We start from the raw sequence: 19,749 nt of genomic DNA, 5'->3' as shown, positions 1-19,749 counted from the left end.
CCTCTAAAATATAGCCCTTTGGTCAACAGAAAATACTGTTTGAAAATGTCAAAAAGTTCTGATTTCAGGGTCCGCTTAATGACTTCATGACAAATTCAAGGTAAATGGATCTGGATAGGGTCTGTGGCCTTAAGTTGGCTGGCTGATACCAAGATGGACCATTTGAAACTAAGGTGGAAAGCTCAAACGTTTTCATGGCAATTACATGTTGCCAAGTAAAACACTCGAAGGTCTAAGAGCCTCTGAAGCCCTAGCTGGTTTCGCTCAGTGGATAGAGCATCGGCCTGTGGAAATGTTGTATCCCAGGTTTGATTCTGGTCAAGGGCATGCACATAGGTTGCAGGCTACTCCAGGCCCTGGTCGGGGTGCGTGCAGGAGGCAATCAATCATGTTTCTCACACATTGAAGTTTGTCTTCCACTTGCCCTAAAGATATCCTTGGGTGCGAATAAAAGAGGCTCTGAAGCCACATAAAGTATGATGTCTGAGTTAAAATGGGTTTAAGTCTATAATACAACAAAGCATACTATTAACATCTATTTATAAATCGGTAATTTTAATTTGTCTGCTTTGCAGTCTTCATTTCTGTTAATGTGCAAACTTTACCATGCTAAGACATTAGTAAATTTATGTGTAAATTTCAAACAGCAGCTTCAATGCAAACAATGTTTCCAGCAGTGGTATTTTGGCTAACAAATCTACAAAATAATATCACTGTTGATGTCTGGAATGAGGCTTCACAGCATTATTTTAAAGTCAGTCAAATAGTTACACAGTGAATGTACTGGGAATTGTACCAGGGCTTCTGAAAGCAGGAATTACATTTTGGGGGACCTATTGATCCTATACCTCCTGTCATTCAGCAATAGACATGTATTTTAAGACGATGGCTTCTTAGGAACGGGAAATGAGTTTTGTACTGGCAGGGATTTCAGTCAAGCCATTTTTTTTAGAGTGCTCAAACTTTTCTAAGTGGTAAGTTTCCCACAATGGTTACAATGTCCAAATGAACTAAGAGTCATTTGTGTAGGAAATTTTCTTCCACAGTAATGTTTTTAGGTTATTTAGTATCAAAGAATGTTCCATTTCCATTTGATTTGCTGTGACTTTGAGGGCAATACAAGAATAAAGTTGCTTTTCTAATTCTTCACGAATTTCACTTGGAGCACCACGCAATAGGTAGTCTTTGAGTAACTGACAGGCTTTTGCCAAGTTTGGTTGTATCACTTCTGAAGTACACTTCATTGTACTCTGATCACAGCTAGTTCGACAATCCGTGCCATAGACACAGTCCAAATCAGACTCACAGTGACGATCCTTTATAAGTTCTTTCAGGTTTGTCTCTGGCACAATTTTTCTCATGTCTACCATTTTCAAATCATACTTATCATTATATCCTAGGTTTTTGGCACTAGTGTCACACATGAGGAAGTTTCCGTAGGGGCCATGGAAAACATCTTCCACAAACTCGAGCAGTCCTATGGCTATTTTAGCCTTTCTGGGCCATGATGGTGTGAACAACTGATCCATGCTTCTTCTGAACCCAGAGGGAATAAAAAGTTCAATGACCCATGGAAGGCTTATTCCATAAAGAGAGGTATATTCAACACTTTCCATTACATAGAGATCACCACAGAATCCCATTAATTTGGGGGTATGTTCCTTATCTTGAAGTATCACCATGAGAAGAAATTCATTTAATTGAAGAAGTGCCCATGCTGACTTTGCTTCTCCCAAGGAAACCTGGCCGTCTTTGTCTCCATCAGCCACCGTCAAGATGAGATTAACCAGTTCAGAGAGGTTTCCCTGGTCACCCAATTTTGCCTATAAAGATAAAATGTTAGCAAATGGAAAAATACTTCCTTTATGGGGATTATTATCATGCTAAGTAATAATTTTGCTACTGAATCCCCATAAGGAACTTAAAACACAATCCAAATATTTATGATGCTAAGTGAGAACTATATTTTATGTGAATGCAGTAAAACTTGGCTAAGTCTATTTATTAAGAAATGGCCACCCTAGGTTCCATAACCCTCTTATACTCTGCATAAATACAGTTAACGAAGACACTAAGTAATTATTCTGTCTTATTCATAGATTTACTTGCAAAATTGCAGTGTAATGTGCTCATCTTACCTAATAACAGACAAACATGTAAACCGACTGTCCCTCTGCTATGCTCACCAGCCAATCAGGAGAGTATGCAAATTAACCCAACAAAGATGGCGGTTAATTTGCATATGTAGACACTGAAGACTCCAGCCGGAGCGAAGGCCTGGATCCCCGGTGCCGGAGGAAAACCGGTGCCGGAAGCCAGGGGAAGGGAAGGCCTATTGCACGAATCTCTGTGCAGCGGGCCTCTAGTATCCAATTATAAGAAGGGTCAACTGAAAATTATTTTTTGTAGTTATCACATTAATGTAATTATTTTAAGTTACATTATTCTAATAATGAAGGTAAAAATGTATTCCCCTGCTTGGGATAAAATAATTTGAAAATGTAAGCTCTCCAGAGAAAAAGATTATAAGAGCAATAAAAAAAAGATTCTTTGCCCTGGCCGGTTTGGCTCAGTGGATGGAGCATTGGCCTGCGGACTGAAGAGTCCCAGGTTTGATTCCGGTCAGGGGCATGTGCCTTGGTGGTGGGCACGTCCCCAGCAGGAGGCAGCTGATCGATGTTTCTCTCTCATCGATGTTTCTGGCTCTCTATTCCTCTCCCTTCCTCTCTATAAAAAAATCAATTAAAAAAAAGATTCTTTCCCAAAGTGTAATTGTTTTCATCTTTTAATACTTCTAATTAATCTCTGTATGAGGATTTCTTTAAAATTTAAAAAAATAATTTGCAGCCGAAACCGGTTTGGCTCAGTGGATAGAGCGTCGGCCTGCGGACTGAAGAGTCCCAGGTTCGATTCCGGTCAAGGGCATGTACCTGGGTTGCGGGCATATCCCCAGTAGGAGATGTGCAGGAGGCAGCTGATCGATGTTTCTCTCTCATCGATGTTTCTAACTATCTCTCTCCCTTCGTCTCTGTAAAAAATCAATAAAATATATTTTTTAAAAAATAATTTGCAAAGCAGGCTGTACTGATTTTATTTCACCTTTTCAAAATGTATCAGCTACAATGTCAAACTAGAGAACTCCCCTCTCATATCTGGACATAGCTTATAATATTAAAGTAAATATCTTCCACACATTTTTTCTTTTCTTTGAATTATTTCTCTCAAGATAAGAGTCTTGATACAGGTCAAAGACTAGCAACATTCTTGTGGTTTAGAATGAGGTGCTGGCAATTCTTTCAGGAGAGTGTAGTGATTCATACTAGCAACGTGAATATATATACTTACTTTAAAGAGACTGTAGACCATTTCTTTGAATTTCTGTACAGTAGTTCCCCTAGTTGGTTTATCAAATAACACTACTTCTTTTCTTGGTTCCAATTCAGTTCCAAAATCAAGATGAAGTGCTTGTTCCATTTGACATTTCACAACCCCTGGTAGATTATCCCAAATCCCTAAATACATCTATGTGAAAAAGAATGGCAAGTTATGCTTTAGGCTAAATAGGAAATTACCACTATATTTTTAGTGTCCTCCTCCTCCTCCTCTAAAAACACACACATACAAACACTGAAACTGTGACTTTCTTTTTAAATTGCAAATTAGAAATCATACTCTGAATATTTTTCCTCTTAATTTTTTTAAATTACAAAAGTAATGTATGCCTACATATATATTTTCCAACCATGATCAATTTTATTTTTCCACTTTTTATTATGGTAAAATTATAAAAACAATATTTTCCATCTTAACCATTTTTAGTTTACAGTTCAGTGGTATACATTAATGAAGTTGTGCTACCATCACCACCATCCTTTTTAGAACTCTTTTCTTTTTGTAAAATGGAAACTCTATACCGTTAAACAATAATTCTTCCTTACCTCTTTCCTCCCAGGCCCTGGCATCACCTTTCTACTTTCTGTCTTTATGATTTTTGACTACTGTCTCATATAAATGGAATCACACAGAATTTGTTTTTTTGTGACTGGCTTACTTCACTTAGCATTATGTGCATATTGTAGCATGCGTCCGGATTTCCTTCCTTTTTAAAGTTGAATAATGTTCTATTATTAATATATCATATTTTGCATTTCCATTCATCTGCCAATGAGCATTTGGGTTGCTTCCATGTTTTAGCTATTGTGAATCATGTTGACATGAACATGGATGTGAAATATCACTAAAATAACCCCTGCTCTCAATCCTTCTAGGTATATACCCAGAAGTGGAACTGCTGGATCATAGGCCAATCTATTTTTATATTTTTGAGGAACTGCCATACTGTTTTAGGCAGTGGCTTGTACCATTTTACATTCCCACCAACAGTGCACAAAGGTTCAAATTTGCTGTTGTTTATAGTAGCCATCCTAATTGGTATGAGGCAGTATCTCATTGTGGTTTTAATTTGTATTTCCCTAATGATCAGTGATGCTGTGCATCTTTTCATGTATTTATTGGCCATTTGTATGTCTTTTTTTTTTTTTTTTTAAATATCTATCCAAGTTCTTTGCCCATTTTTTAATCGAGTTGTTTGGGTTTTTTGTTGTTGCATTTTAGGAGTTCTCTATTGATTCTGGACATTAATCCCTTATCAGGTATATGATTTGTAAATTTTCTCTAATTTTGTGGGTTGCCTTTTTACTCTACTGATAATTGTCTTTTGATACACAAAATATAAAAATTTTCATGAAGCCCAATTTGTCTATTTTTACTTTTGTTGCCTGTTCCTTTTGGTGTCATACCCAAGAAATCATTGCCAATCCAATGTCATAAAGTTTTTACCCTATGTTTTAATCTAAAAGTTTTATAGTTTTAGATCTTACATTTATATCTCTGATCCATTTTGACTTTAATTTTGCATATGATATTGGCTAAGGATCCAACTTCATTCTTTTGCAGGTAGATATTTAGTTTTCCCAGCACCATTTGTTGAAAAGATAGTCCTTTCCCTATTGAACGGTCTTAGTACCCCGGTCAAAAATCATCCTGCTATAAACGTGAGGGCTTTCTGAGTTCTCTATCCTATTCCACTGATTCATATGTCAGTCATTATTCCAGTGCCACTCTGTTTTGATTACTGTAGCTTTATAGAAAAATTTGAAATAACAAGTATGAGTCCTCCAGCTTTGTACTTCTTTTTCAAGATTGCTTTGTCTATTAAGGGTTCCTTGAGATGCCATATCAATTTCAGGAGGGGGTTTTCTATTTCTGAAAAAATTGTCATTGGGCCCTGGCCAGCGTGACTCAGTGTTAGAGATCATGGGTTTGATTCCAGGTCAAGGGCATGTACCTGGGTTGCAGATTTGATCCCTGGCCCTGGTACGGGTGCCTGTAGGAAGCAACCAGTTGATGTGTCTCTCTCACATCAATGTTTCTCTCTCCTCCCACTCTCTCTAAAAATCAATGGAAATATATATCCTTGGGTGAGTATTAACAAAAACAAAGTCATTGGGACTTTGATAGGGATTGCATTGACTTTGTAGATCCCTTTGGGTAATATTAACAAGTTAACAATATTTAGTGTTCCAACCCATGTACATGGGATGTGTTCCATTTATTTATGTCTTTAATTTATTTCATAAGTTTTCATTGTACAAGTCTTTCACTTCCTTGGTTAAATTAATTACTAAGTATTCTTTTGGATGCTATTGTAAATAGAATGGTTTTCTTAATTTTCTTTTTGCTTTGGCCATTGTTGGTGTATAGAAATGCAATTGACATTTGTGTGTTGATTTTGTTTCATGCTGTTTTGCTGAACTCACTTATTAGTGCTAACAATTTTTGTGTGTGGAATCTTTAGTCTGTGTGTTTTCTTTTTTTGCCTTTTAATATATTTTTTTATTAAGATATTACATATGTGTCCTTATCCCCATGTTACCCCCTACTCCCCGCACCACCCCGCTCATGCCCTCATCCCCCGTTGTCCATGTCCATTGGTTAGGCCTATATGTTTGCATATAAGTCCTTTGGTTGATCTTTCCCCCTTGCCCCCACCCTCCCCTACCTTCCCTCCAAGGCCTGACAGTCCAATCAATGCCTCCCCATCTCTGGATCAGTCCTTGTTCATCAGTTTATGTTGTTATTCCACAAATGAGTGAGATCATGTGGTATTTATCCTTCTCTGACTGGCTTATTTCACTTAGCATAATGCTCTCCAGTTCCATCCATGCTGTGGCAAATGGTAAGAGTTCCTTTTTCTTCTTCCTCTTCTTAAAGAATACCTTTTAGCATTTCATATAATGCTGGTTTGGTGGTGATGAATTCCTTTAGCTTTTTCTTATCTGTGAAGCTCTTTATCTGACCTTCTATTCTGAATGATAGCTTTGCTGGATAAAGTAATCTTGGTTGTAGGTTCTTGCTATTCATCACTTTGAATATTTCTTGCCACTCTCTTCAGGCCTGCATGGTTTCTGTTGAGAAATCAGCTGACAGTCGTATGGGTACTCCCTTGCAGGTAACTGACTTTTTTTCTCTTTCTGCTTTTAAGATTCTCTCTTTGTCTTTTGCTCTTGGCATTTTAATTATGATCTGTCTTGGTGTGGTCCTCTTTGGATTCCTTTTGTTTGGGGTTCTCTGCGCTTCCTGGATTTGTAAGTCTATTTCTTTCACCAGGTGGGGGAAGTTTTCTGTCATTATTTCTTCAAATTAGGTTTTCAATATCTTGCCCTCTCTCTTCTTCTGGCACCCCTATAATTCTGATATTGGTACGCTTGAAGTTGTCCCAGAGGCTCCTTACACTATCTTCATATTTTTGGATTCTTTTTTCTTTTTGCTTCTTTGGTTGGGTATTTTTTGTTTCTTCGTATTTCAAATCTTTGACTTGATTCTTGGGATCCTCTTGTCTGCTGTTGGATCTCTGTACATTATTCTTTATTTCAGTCAGTGTATGCTTAATTTCTAGTTGGTCTTTTTTCATATCCTCCAGGGTCTCACTAAATTTATCGGTGGTTTCCAGAAATTTCTTGAAAAACCTTATAAACGTGGTTTTGAACTCTATATCCAGTCGTTTGCTTTCCTCCATTTCTGTCATTTGTGACCTGTTTCTTTGTCTCCGCATTTTTTATGCTTCCCTGTGTTGGTAGAGTGGTGTTGTGTGCTAGGTGTCCTGTAGGGCCCAGTGGCTCAGCCTCCCCCATTACCTGAGGTGGACACTCTTGGTGCACCCCCTTGTGGGCTTTGTGCATAGTCTTGTTGTAGTTATGCCTTGATTGTTGTAGGTATCACTGGGAGGAATTGACCTCCAGGCCAATTGGCTGTGAGAATCAGCTGTGTCTGCAGTGGGAGAACTTCTGTGCTGGAGACACCCTTCTGGAGCAAGACTTGCTTCAGTGGGGCTTTGGTGCTCATTGAGTCTGCCCCCTGAGTGTGTCCCTTATGGATCTGAGGAGTTGTAATCTGGATGGTCCCCCTCTGACCACTGGGTACACTGGCTCTTGGATCTAAGGAGGTGCTAATTTAGTCTCTGCCTGAGGTTACCCAGCAGAGCTATGAAAAGATCTGCAGATTCCCCTTCCTTTTTGGAGTTTGGAGGTCCCCAGATGAGGCCCAGATGTGAAGCAATGCAAGCTGCTGTGGGGCGTTGGGCCTTCTCTTGGAAGTTCTGGGTCTGTCTGGCCCAGCTGCAATTTGTTAGGTAATTTTCAGGTTGCAAAGGGCCAGGGCATTCATATGCAAAAGCCTCTGCCGCAGACTGGGTGGGACGGGGTCTCAAGGAATCTACAAGGTGGAGCAAACAGCTATGGCTGATCTCGGTGTCCCGGTAATTTAATTGCTGCAAGCACCTCTGAGGGAAAGCCGCCCTCGAGTTCCCATGTTCTGCCTGCTGCCACAGTCCAGTTTCTCCCCGTATGAGTCCTGGGTCCCCAGAGACTTCCCGGAACCGGAGTTCAGAGCAGTCGGGAGCTTGTGACTCCCTCCTGATTCAAAAAGACCGATGCGTCCTCAGGTACCAGCCCCTTTTCGCGCGTGCGCTCGAGCCTCCGTACCTTTGCACTTTACTTCCGCAGCTCCTGAGTCTCAGAGTGCTTTTCTCTCTCCTTTTAGTTGTAGAATTTCCACTCAGCCAGCCTTCCTGTAGTCCTGGATGATGTCCGTTTTGTCTTTTTGTTGCATTTTTGAAGTTGTTGTAGGAGGCAGCAATTTCGGTGTTTACCTATGCCGCCATCTTGGTTTTGAGGCCTGTGTGTTGTTTTTTTACAACAGATCATATAATCTGTCAAGAGAGATCATTTTACTTCTTCCTTTCCAATTTGGATGCCTTTTATTTCTTTTTCTTGTCTAACTGATCTGGCTAATGGCCAGAAATTCCAGTGTTTTGATGAATAGAAGTGGCAAAAGTGGGGATCCTAATCTTGTTCCTGATCTTAGAGGAAAGGTTTTCAGTCTTTCACCATTAAGTATGTTAGCTGTGGGCGTTTTTTTTTTGTTTGTTTGTTTGTTTTTTCATATGGGTTTTACTATTTTAAGGTAGTTGCCTTATAGTCCTAATTTTTTGATTATTCTTATCATGAAAGGGTACTGAATTGTGTCAATGCTTGTTCTGCATCAATCGAGATGATCCTTTTCTTTTTCCTTCTTTCTGTTAACATGGTGTATTACATTGATCAATTTTCCTATGTTGAACCATCCTCACATTCCAGGAATAAACCCCCACTTGGTCAGGATGCATGATCCCTTTATTATTTATTTTTATTTTTTATCCTCACCCGAGGACATTTTAGAGAGAGAGAGGAGAGAGAGAGAGAGAGAGAGGGAGAGAGAGAAAGGAGAGGAGAGGAGAGGAGAGGAGAGGAGAGGAGAGAGACGAGTTAGAGATGAGACAGAGAAATATCAATCAGTTGCCTCCCATGTTTGTCCAACGGACTGGAAATTGAACCTGCAACCTATGTATGGGTCCTGACCAGATATCGAACTCATAACCTTTTGGTTTATGGGACGATGTTCAAATCAACTGAGCCACCCAGCCAGGACTGTATGATCCTTTTAACTCGCTGCTGAATTTGGTTTTCTAGTATTTGGTTGAAGATTTCACATCAGTGTTTAAAAGGAATATTGGTCTGTAATTTTCTTATAGTGTCTTTGGTATCAGGGTAATGCTGGCCTCACAGAATGAGTTAAAAAGTTTTCCTTCCTCTTCAATTTTTTTTTGGAAAAGTTTGAGATGGATTGGTGATAGTTCTTTAAATGTTTGATAGAATTCACCAGTGAAGCAATGTGTCTTTTTCTTGCTAGAAGACTTTTGGTTACTGATTCAATCTCCTTAGTAGGTATATATAGTTCTATTCAGATTTTCTATTTCTTGGTAAGTTTTGTGTTTCTAGCAATTTTCCCAATTCATCTAAGTTATCCAATTTGTTGGTGTGCAATTGTTCACAATAACCATATAATCCTTTTTATGAGTAAAAATGTCCCACTTCTTTTCTAATTTTAGCAATTTGAGTTTTCCCTCTTTTTTCTTAGACCATCTAGCTAAAAGTTGGTCTATATTTTCAAAGAACCAACTTTTGGTTTCATTGACGTTCTCTATTGTTTTTCTATTTTCTATTTCATTTATCTGTGCTAAAATTTGTATTATTTCTTTTCTTTTGCTAGCTTTGAGTTTAGTTTGTGTTTTCCTAGTACCTTAGTTGTAGACTAGGTTGTTTCTTTGAGATCTCTCTTGTTTCTTCATGTAAGCATTTATAGCTATAAATAAAATTTTAAAAAGTCAAATTACATAAAAGGATGAAAGGCAAAGTTTTCCTAGGTTCATTTCCCTAATCCCATACCCCAGAATTAGTCACTACTAACTATCTAGCTATTTATCAAACTAACATTATACGTTCTTACTATGTGCTTTGGTCTATGAATTTATTTTATTATTTTAATACTTATAACAATACTATAAAGTAGATACTATTATTATTCTCAATTTACTGATGAAAAACTGAAGCAGAGAGATGTGAAGGTAACACCACCGTGTGCCTTAGCATGCTGAAGGTGACACAACAGTGGTAAAGCCAGCATTTGAGCCCACCCAGGCAGTCTACTCTTGCTTATATGTAAAAAACAAATAGGGTTAAATTAATTAGTAATAACATTAATTCAAAAAAAGCAGATTATATTACTCCCCTGCTTCAGACCTTCTAATTCAATCTGAATAAAGTTCTAAGTCCTTTCCATTGCCTGTTTGACTTCATATGAACTGGCCTGGCCTTCTTCCCTGATCTGATCTTGTACCACTTACCCCTGGGTCCCTATGTCCCAGCTACACTGGTCTTTCTCTTCCTTGAGCTTATCAACTTAATTCCTGTTTCATGCCCTGCTTCGTTTGCTGTTGGTTCTGCTTGGAATGAGCTCTCAGAGATCTTCACACAGTGGTCTCCTTCACATATTCCAAGTCCCAGCTCAGATGTCACCTTAGGCCTGCCCTTCCCTCACCACTTGTAGAAGAGATCCCCTTCCATCTCAAGTCATCTCAAACCCATTACCCCATTTTTCTTCACAGCCTTTAGCACTGTCTGAAAATGACCTCATTTCTTCATTTATTGAATCGTTTATTATCTCTTCTCTCACATGAGACATAAGGCACAGGAGGCCAGAAGCTTTATGTGTCTTATTCTCCAAGGTCTCACCCAGCGCCTTAAACAGTTCCTATCATGCAGTAGATATTCAAATGTTAGACTGCTTCAGAAATCCTCTTAAACTTTGTTAGCATCATCAACTTAAAATATATTTTAAATTTCTATAATTATCAGAGTAATGATAGAAATTTATATTGGAACTTTCAAAATAATATACAGAAAAGATGTCCTTAAAAATCATGTAATATTCCTCTGCCCAAGAGTAACCAGTGTTGGTGATTGTGACAGTTTCTTCCAGCCTAATAGTATTCTACTGCTCTAATTTATATTTCCTTGATGATAAGTGAGGTAGAAAATGTTTTTCATTGTGTTTATCAGTTAGTCATAGTTCTTCTTTTGTGACTTAGTGCATCCTGTCCTTTGCCTATGCCTGCGGTTTAATTGTTCATGCAGGTATGAGCTCAAATGTTAGAAAAGTCTCCCTGATCACCTCTTCTAAAGCACATCCCCATCCCCTGCATTCTCCATCAGTTTGCCCTGTGTATCCTAATAAAACACCACATCCTGTAATTATCTATTTATCTATCCACTGTTTATACTCCCCACCCCTCTGGGATTATGTAAGATCCATAAAGGAAGTAATCCTACCTATCTTAACCACCGTTGTAGTCCTAGTAACCAAAACAGTGCCTGGAATATACTGGGAATAGGGGATTAACAAACATCTGTGGGATGAATGAATCAAAGCATAGAAAATAGGAATATATAAAATGTCCTAAAAATAAACTGTCCTAAAGCTCTGGTTCAATCATTCTTTTAATAACCTTTAGTTTAAGGCAAAATTAGAGTGTGCCACCTGTAATGTTTATTCACAATGTCCATACCTGATTGTTGGGCTTGGTAGATAAGCATTTTCCAAAGTAAAGAGTTTCTGTAACACAAAGGCTGTTACATGCGGGCCCATCAATAACTCCATTCTTGTACTTGTCACACTAAACACAGGAAATAAAAAAGTAGTTAATAGAAAAATGTTCACAAGAAGAAACATAATAAATACAACATAATGAGATATCTATATTCTTTAAGAGAAGGCCCTCAATAAAAATAACTCGGTATTGGATTTGAATCCATGCTCTGTTCCTTATTAGCTCTATGATGCTGAGAGACCTTGTTGCGACAAGGGTGTGCATAGAATTTTGAAACTATTTTTCCCACTTAACATGGTCTGAGGTGGTATGGTACCTACTCTCTCCAAGAATAGGGCACTCTATTTTCCAAAATAGCTCTCTTGTTTTAAAATAAATTTAAAATAAAGTTTAGATTACCAAAATGTTTTAAAATAACAAAATAAAGTTACCTCTGTCATCCCTGACATCATCCAAAAATAAGAAATAAACTTGGGGTGGTGAACATACAATACAGTGTACAGATGATGTGTTCTGGAATTGAGCACCTGAAACCTGTAGAATTCTGTTAACTGGTGTCACCCCAATCAATTCAGTAAAAAGGGGAAAAAGGAATAAAATTTAAAAAAGAAATGCAAGCTCTATCTTCGATAAAGTAAGGTACCAATGTAACCCTAAGACACAATAATGAGAATGGCCTGCCAAATTCAGTGAAAATTACACCAGAGTCCACAAGCATGCTGAGATTAAATACCTGCTCTGACCTCAATTCTCAGACAAAGCTGGCAGAACACTGCACAGGAGGTACATCTGAGGAGGAGAACCACCTCCCTGGCTGCACTGAAGGCTTTAGGGACACAGCTGTGGGAACTTCCAAGGACTCTATTTGGCACCATGAAGTACAGGGCAAGGCAGTGCTGAATGATAAAACCCTTCAAGATGTTGTCTATGTGGGAGGTAGTCTGTTAATGAAACAGGGGTTGGAAAACACTGTATCACGAGCAGCTTGTAATTGCCAGGGAGATAAACAGGCTTAACCCATCTGTGTGAGTGTCTCTGTCTCACCTTTGTTCTTTTGTGCGCACACACACACACACACACACACACACACAACTCTGGGCACAGCAGCTTCACTACAGGCTCAGTTCACTGCCCCAGTTGCTTCCTATAAATACTCAGTAGTGAGTAACAATAAAAAACAACAACAACAACAAATATGAGGTTTGTATAGCAAACATACAAGAAAAAGGAGTAAAGAATAGGAAAAGCAAGTGTCAGATAAAGAAAATTTCCAGAAAAATGTCATGAAGCAGAACAAACATTGCTGTGAATTCAAAGGACTTAATGAAAAGGTTTAAAATAAGACCTCAACAGATAGTAAGTGCTCAGTAATAGCAATAGTTATTTTACATAGCCCAACCTTTTTCAAGTAAAAGGCATCAAATGCTTTTAAACACATAAGGATCAGAAAATATAACATCCAGTAGCATCTCTTGAACCATTAGAGAATGAATTTCAGGCAACCAAGAGATGAATGGAGAAACTAAACATGAAAGCCAGTTGAAATGTTGGACTGGGATTAAAATAACTCTGGGCATCTATTTCTTGGTAATTGTTTATACAATATCTGATAGTTAATAGATGCTTACTATGTGTCAGGCACTGTTCTAGGGCTATACTTTTATTATCATGACAACAACCCTATTCTATCCATTGAACCTGCTTTATATCTATGGTAAAAATAAGGAAACAGAAATACCTGTAAAGTAACTTGCTCAAGGTCACATAGCTCATTCTCTTTAGCACTACTGTATATTGTTCAGAATGTTGATATTATAAACTACTAGAGGCCCAGTGCACGAAATTCGTGCACAGGTGGGGTCCGTAGGCCTGGCCGGTGATCAGGGCTGATTGGGGCCAGGCTGATCAGGGCCAGGCCGGAGAGGAGGTGATGGTCTCTGGGCCAGGCACTAAAGGAATGGATGCCAGACTCCGATGCTGCCATCGTCAGCACCCCACCACTGTGTGGTTCCCCGCCTCCCCTCCTCCTCTTTCCTTCACTGCCAAGCCGCCACTGCAGCAGGTGGACAGCAGGCTGATCAGGGCCTGCCGGCCAGGGAGAGGAAGAGAGGGACAGGGCATGGGAGGTTGGCTGCTGGCTCTGAGGAGGGAACTGGCCCTCAGCCCCCCTGGGAAAGGGGCCACGTCTGCCACCTTACCCCCCTTCCTACCCCCCCGCCCGGTTTCCCATCCCAGCCCAGGACCCAAAGGCCCCAGCAGGGTCAGGAGAGGAGGCAACGGTCAGCAGGCCAGGGTGCAGAAGGAACGGATGCTGGATGCTGCAGCCGCTATCATCAGCGCTCTGCCACCGCGTGGTTCCCTGCTTTCCCCCTGCTCCTTCCCTCGCTGCCTTGCCGCCACCATGGCGGGCAGGTGGTGGGCCAATCAGGGCCTGCCAGCTGGGGGAGGGATGGGGCACAGAAGGTTGGCCACTGGACCCAAGGAAGGAGCCGGCCCTCGGCCCCCCTGGGAAAGGGGCCTCGTTTGCCGCTACCCACTCCAGGTTCCCCATCCCAGCCTGGGGCCTGCCAGCGGGGGGAGGGACGGCAGGAGGTTGGCCGGCCAGGGAAGGCTGACTGTAAAAGCACACTGCCCATCAGGGGGCAGCTCCTGCCTTGAGCGTCTACTCCCTGGTGGTCAGTGCACGTCATAGTGACCGGTCGTTGCAGTCACTTAGGCTTTTGTACATATAGATGCTAGTAAAAGTAATAAAACTAACAAAACTCAAGGAGGAGACATGTAAGAAGATGGCGTGTGGCAAAAGAATGTTGATTTCCTTATCTTTACTATTCATGGTCAAAAGATAACATTTACATCTAATAAGTCAAATTATAGAGACAGAAATATATTTAAAAATATAGAGATAATCCCTAGCAGAACTACTAATAATAATACATTGATTAAAATTTGGTGGAATAAAGAAGATGGGATGAAACAAAGCATAAAAATTTTACTATTGTTTCTAATAGGAATATAGCCTTTTAAAAATTTTATATTGGTTAATTCATTATTTCTGCTTTCTTTACATTTTTTTCTAATTTAATGAATTTTTAATTAATCTCTTGTTTTTTTGCCATTTATTAATGTAATTAAGACTTTATATCCTTCTCTAAATAGTTCAATTTTTCTTTAGCTTTATCTTGAGTTTCTGATATATTTTATTTTATTTTTATTGATTTTAGAGAGAGAGGAAAGGAGAGAAACATTGATTTGTTGTTCCATTTATTTATACGTTCATTAGTTGATTCTTGTATGTGCTCTGACCAGGGATCGAACACAGAACCTTGGCACATTGGGACGATGCTCTAACCAACTGAACTACCCAGCCAGGGCTCTGATGTATTTTAAAATATATATTATTGATGTTACTTCCTAGATACTTGAATTTTCAATTTGCACTTTCTCTTTGGCTCAAGAATTAAAAGGATATTTAAAAGTTTTCCAGATAGATTTTTGTTCATTTCAAGTTTTATTGTATTGTGATTGGAAAGTGCTGTTTCTGCTATTTCCACTAAGTGGGATATATTAAGGTTTGGGTCTAACACTTCCCACAGTTTGATGTGAGGATAGAAGAGCCCTCACAGAGATGGAGAGCACTGCCCGTGGCAGAGTTAAGTGCCAACACCTTCAGCTATCATTAGCAGAGACGTTCCTAGGTGAGCCCTTAGCCATGCTTGCTTTCTCCGTCAGACCTGGTTGTAACCAAGAATATTAGCTTTCATCTTCATAGGAGGAGCAGAGCAGTAGTTCTTAGACTCAAGTTTGGGAGGCGGGGATCACACAGAGAGATGCTCAATATTTTCTTCCCCAGGTCAACTTGTAGGGATTTGTAGGAAATGCAGAACCATCTGCTTGGTATCTTTGCTTGGTACCAGATGGCCATCAATTTCATCGGCATGTTTATTTATTGAGGCAAAGGTGGTGGAGTTCGGAGGCCTTATTCATAAACTGGGATGAAACGTCTGAAAGATATAGTTTAGGTTCTCCAAGGAATTAAGATTGGATAAGCCACATCCTCTGACCACAAAGAAATGAGAAATCAAAATAAACACAGACATGTGTGGAAACTAAAAAGCACATTCCTAACTAATTTGTGCACTAACGGGGACATCACAATGGAAATGCAAAATATCTAGAACTGAACAACAACCAAGGTATACAAATAAAAATCCGTGGGATGCAGCTATCCCGTTCTTAGAGGGAAACTGTCAGCTTTAAACACAATGATGAAAAAGCAAGAGACAATATAAGTAGTTAGCACTCAACTAAAGAGGCTTAAAAAAAAACACCCATTTTTATTACAACAATAACAGAGTAAGCCCTCCAAAGAAGTAAAAAAAAAACACACAGAAATTAATGGAAAAAAAGACCAATGATATAAAAAGCTAGTTCTCTGAAAACTAACAAAAGAGATGAACCTTTTTTAAAAAATATATATATTTTATTGATATTTTACAGAGAGGAAGGGAGAGGGATAGAGAGTTAGAAACATCAATGAGAGAGAAACATTGATCAGCTGCCTCCTGTACACTCCCCACTGGGACTTGACCGGAATCGAACTTGGGACCCTTGAGTCTGCAGGCTGACGCTCTATCCGCTGAGCCAAACCGGTTAGGGCAAGAGATGAATCTTTAGCAAGACTGATCATAAGAAAAAGAGGTGCCCTGGCCTGTGTGGCTCAAGATGGTTAGAGCATTGCCCCAACACCAAAAGGTCATAGGTTTTATCCCTGGTTAGGGTGTGTGTGGAAGGCAACCGATGGATGTTTCTCTCACACTTATGTTTCTCTCTCTCTCTCTCTCTCTCTCTCTCTCTCTCTCTCTCTCTCTCTCTCTCTCTCTCCCCCTTCCTTCTTCTAAGATCAATAAAAATAATAAAATAAAAGAAAAAGAGGAGGCACAAATAAATATGACTAGAAAAGAAAGGGAAATGACAGTGAATAATATAAACAACTCTATGGCAATACGCAACTGAAATAAGCATTTTTTCTAGAAAAACATAAATAATAAAATGATGCAAAAAGAAATAGAAAATCTGAATAAGACTAATGAACATTAAAAAAAATTGAATCAGTAACAAAAAATATCAGGTCAAGGTACAGTCTAGGAGGACCTCAGGGTGTGTTAAGTGAAAGCTAGGTAACAACATAAATGTCATCAAGTGAGTGGCCAAATAAATTGTGATATATTCATATAAGATACTATAAAATACAGTAATTAAAATGAGAGAATTTGGCCTATACATATCAAATAGAAAAATGCTGAAAACAATATCAAATGGAAAACAATTTCAAATGGAATATGTGCAGTTTAGTATCACTTATTAAAGTTTAGTAACATCCAGAGCAATATTACATATTACTTATATGCCTCTACACACACAGTGAATGATGAAAATGTGATGGCAAGGACTCACACCAAATTCACGATGGTGGTTCCTCAGAGGAGGAGGAAAGACACTATCAGGGACGATCAAGAGAGCTTCAACTGGACTGTAGTGATTTTTCTTTTTCTTTTTAAAAATGAAGCAAATATGGTGAAAGGTTAAGATATGCTAGTAGATGGTAGGTACATGGGTATTTGTCATATTGTTTTCTATGCGTGTCATCACTGTTCTAAGAGCTTTTCATGTATATCTCTTTAATCTTTACAACCTCCCTAGGAAAGAGGAATTATCTCCATTTTACTGATAAAGAAATTGAGGCAAGAGCGATTAAGAAGAGGTTAAGAAACTTGCAGGGCAGGTTAGTGGTGGTGCTGAAATCTGACTAACGCAGCTAGTCTGCCTCCAGAGCCTGAGCTTTTAACCACTGAGGTAAAAGAACCAGAATGCCTTATTCCGGAGAGGATGGCATAAAGCAGGCTTCATAATGGCAGGGTCAGATGCCCGGCCCAGGGCTCCTACTGAGGGGATCAGGACGTAGTCACCCCCTCTGCACAAGCACCAAGTGGGGCCAGGACCTCCCATCTTTGTTTCCTGAGGACGTCACACACATGTCTGACATATAATCGAATGCATATAAAAAGCACTTGCGGAATGGATGAGTGAATGAAGTGGGTACTGGGTCTTTACCCAGCAGTGGGGCATTTAAAAAAAATATATATTTTTTTATTGATTTCAGAGAGGAAGGGAGAGGGGGAGAGAGAGAGAGAAACATCAATGATGAGAGAATCATTGATCAGCTGCCTCCTGCATGTCCCCTACTGGGGATCAAGCCTGCAACCCAGGCATGTGCCCTTGACAGGAATCGAACCTGGGACTCCTCAGTCCACAGGCTGATGCTCTATCCATTGAGCCAAACCAGCCAGGGCGCAGCAGTGGGGCATTTTACTATGAACAACTTCTGGGATAGAACTAACAGCTATCCCCTTCAACTGTTCTGATCTGTGGCCCTGGAGTCGGGAGGAACACTTCATCCATAACTCTGCCCAGGTCCAGATTTAACTGTGACCCTATTACCCATTTTCCAGTGAATAATCTTAAGGCTGTGTATTTCCTTCCTGAGCCTAAGTTCTTCCTCCCTTCTTTCCTTATATTCCCAAATCTATCATCATTTATATTCATGTTATCTTCCCTGGTAGGAAGTAAAAGGACTTGAAGACACTGTCATATATATCTTTGAACTTCCCCTCTTAGCACAGAGTTTGGTATTTAAGTGTCTGATAAATTTTTATTAAATAACCACCATACAGAAGATGGTAATTTGATTTTAAGACCTCACTGAAGATAAAATTAATACTTTTCCATAGAACTTAAAGCAAACCAAACTGAAAAGGACAAACCAATCCCTTATCAGTGAACTGTTGAGCAGTGAAGATAAGTCTGGCATTCAGCGACAAGAATCACATTCTTGCTTGGAGCAAAGGCTTCGAGCCAACCCTGCATGGAGGAGGCAGTCACAAAGAGCAGGCTCATCAACCTGTGGCTTCCATCCCGAACCAAAAGCAAATTTCCCTCTTGCTTGTATAAAAAGAATGGTTAGCCACACACTGTTTTGTTTCATTTTTCCGACAGGGTCATATACAATTATAATCACTGTCAGCAATCTGATCTTCTAGCTAAATAGATACAGATATTATAAAGAATGTTCAAGTTTACAATAGGAAACTCAGCAGGAAACATCAAAGGTTTGTCCTTTTCTAAGATTTTTTTATTACTACAATTTTACTATATACCCTCGTTTGCTTGCACATACTTTGTAGTACCAGAAGATGGTGCCCTTTGGCTAAATTTTACAAATCTCATCTAAGTTGAAGGAATTTCATGAACATGGAAATTGTACCAAAGGGGCAATAACAATGAACAGACAGATGCACAGCACTAGGTTTTAAATAATTTTCTGATATTCATGTTCTAATAATGTATTTGAGGCAATCTTATCAATCTGTCCTTACTTAGAAAGAAACAGCGGAGGTAGGGTCTCAATAATGGCTGAAAATTTTCCAAGTGTCTAGTCAGCATCTTCTCCCATGTCCTACATCAACTATTTAAAATCTTCACCATTCTCTGCACTCTCACTGTATCTTCAACTTTTCACACCCCCCCCCCGGGCTTCTTCCCCCCCCCCCCCCCAGACATTAATAGTGCTCATTACACTCTCCCTTTCCTCTCTCTCTAAACATACAACCCCCCTCTCCTCTCTTTCCTTCCATTCTGTTATAATGTCTCTAATTTACTTTAAAATTCTTCAGTATACAATGTGGTGGTGGTGGTATGTGTGCATAGTCTAGGTGCCACTAATATCCCAATCAAGAATGCAGGAATGTACAGATGCTCAGCTACAGTTCTAATGAGGTAATAAGGAAACCTATGCTCCATATCATGGTCAGGATTGATCCACTTCTGCCCTGTCCTGTGTGGCTCAGTTAGTTGGGAGCGTCATCCTGTACACTGAAAGGTTGGCAGACTCGATTCCCAGTTCAGGCGTGTAAGAGAGTGTCTCTCTCTCTCTCTCTCTCTCTCTCTCTCTCTCTCTCTCTCTCTCTCTCTCTCCCCCTCCCTCCTTCTCTCAAAAAAATCAATAAAAACAAAAAAGATTGATCCATTTCTAAGATTTGTTAATTAGCAAATTATTGATGAAATTTGTGACCTGTTAAATATGGTGAATGTTAAAAATGACTATTGGTGCAATTAAAGGTACTTAAGATATGTGAATTGGCTAAAAT

At 39.4% G+C, this 19,749-nt stretch overlaps 1 protein-coding gene across 1 annotated transcript in view; it reads right to left on the bottom strand.

Moving 5' to 3' along the window:
• Nucleotides 1-536: 536 nt before the first annotated feature.
• The window catches only part of DIPK1A (divergent protein kinase domain 1A), a 125,158-nt gene continuing 105,945 nt past the window's right edge, over nucleotides 537-19,749 (bottom strand). Inside the window, exons 3-5 of the mRNA XM_081087755.1 lie at nucleotides 11,504-11,611; nucleotides 3,346-3,522; nucleotides 537-1,823 (exon numbers count right to left, since the gene is read on the bottom strand). Of these exons, the coding sequence (XP_080943881.1) occupies nucleotides 1,011-1,823; nucleotides 3,346-3,522; nucleotides 11,504-11,611 (1,098 nt within the window). The 3' untranslated portion in view covers nucleotides 537-1,010. The remainder of the gene's footprint in view (nucleotides 1,824-3,345; nucleotides 3,523-11,503; nucleotides 11,612-19,749) is intronic.

Source organism: Myotis nattereri, assembly GCF_964212035.1.
Source record: "Myotis nattereri genome assembly, chromosome: 3".
In the NCBI taxonomy this organism is placed as follows: Eukaryota; Metazoa; Chordata; class Mammalia; order Chiroptera; family Vespertilionidae; genus Myotis; species Myotis nattereri.
The sequence above is the reverse complement of the archived record's forward strand: the minus strand, read 5'-3'. Positions and strand labels throughout refer to the sequence as shown.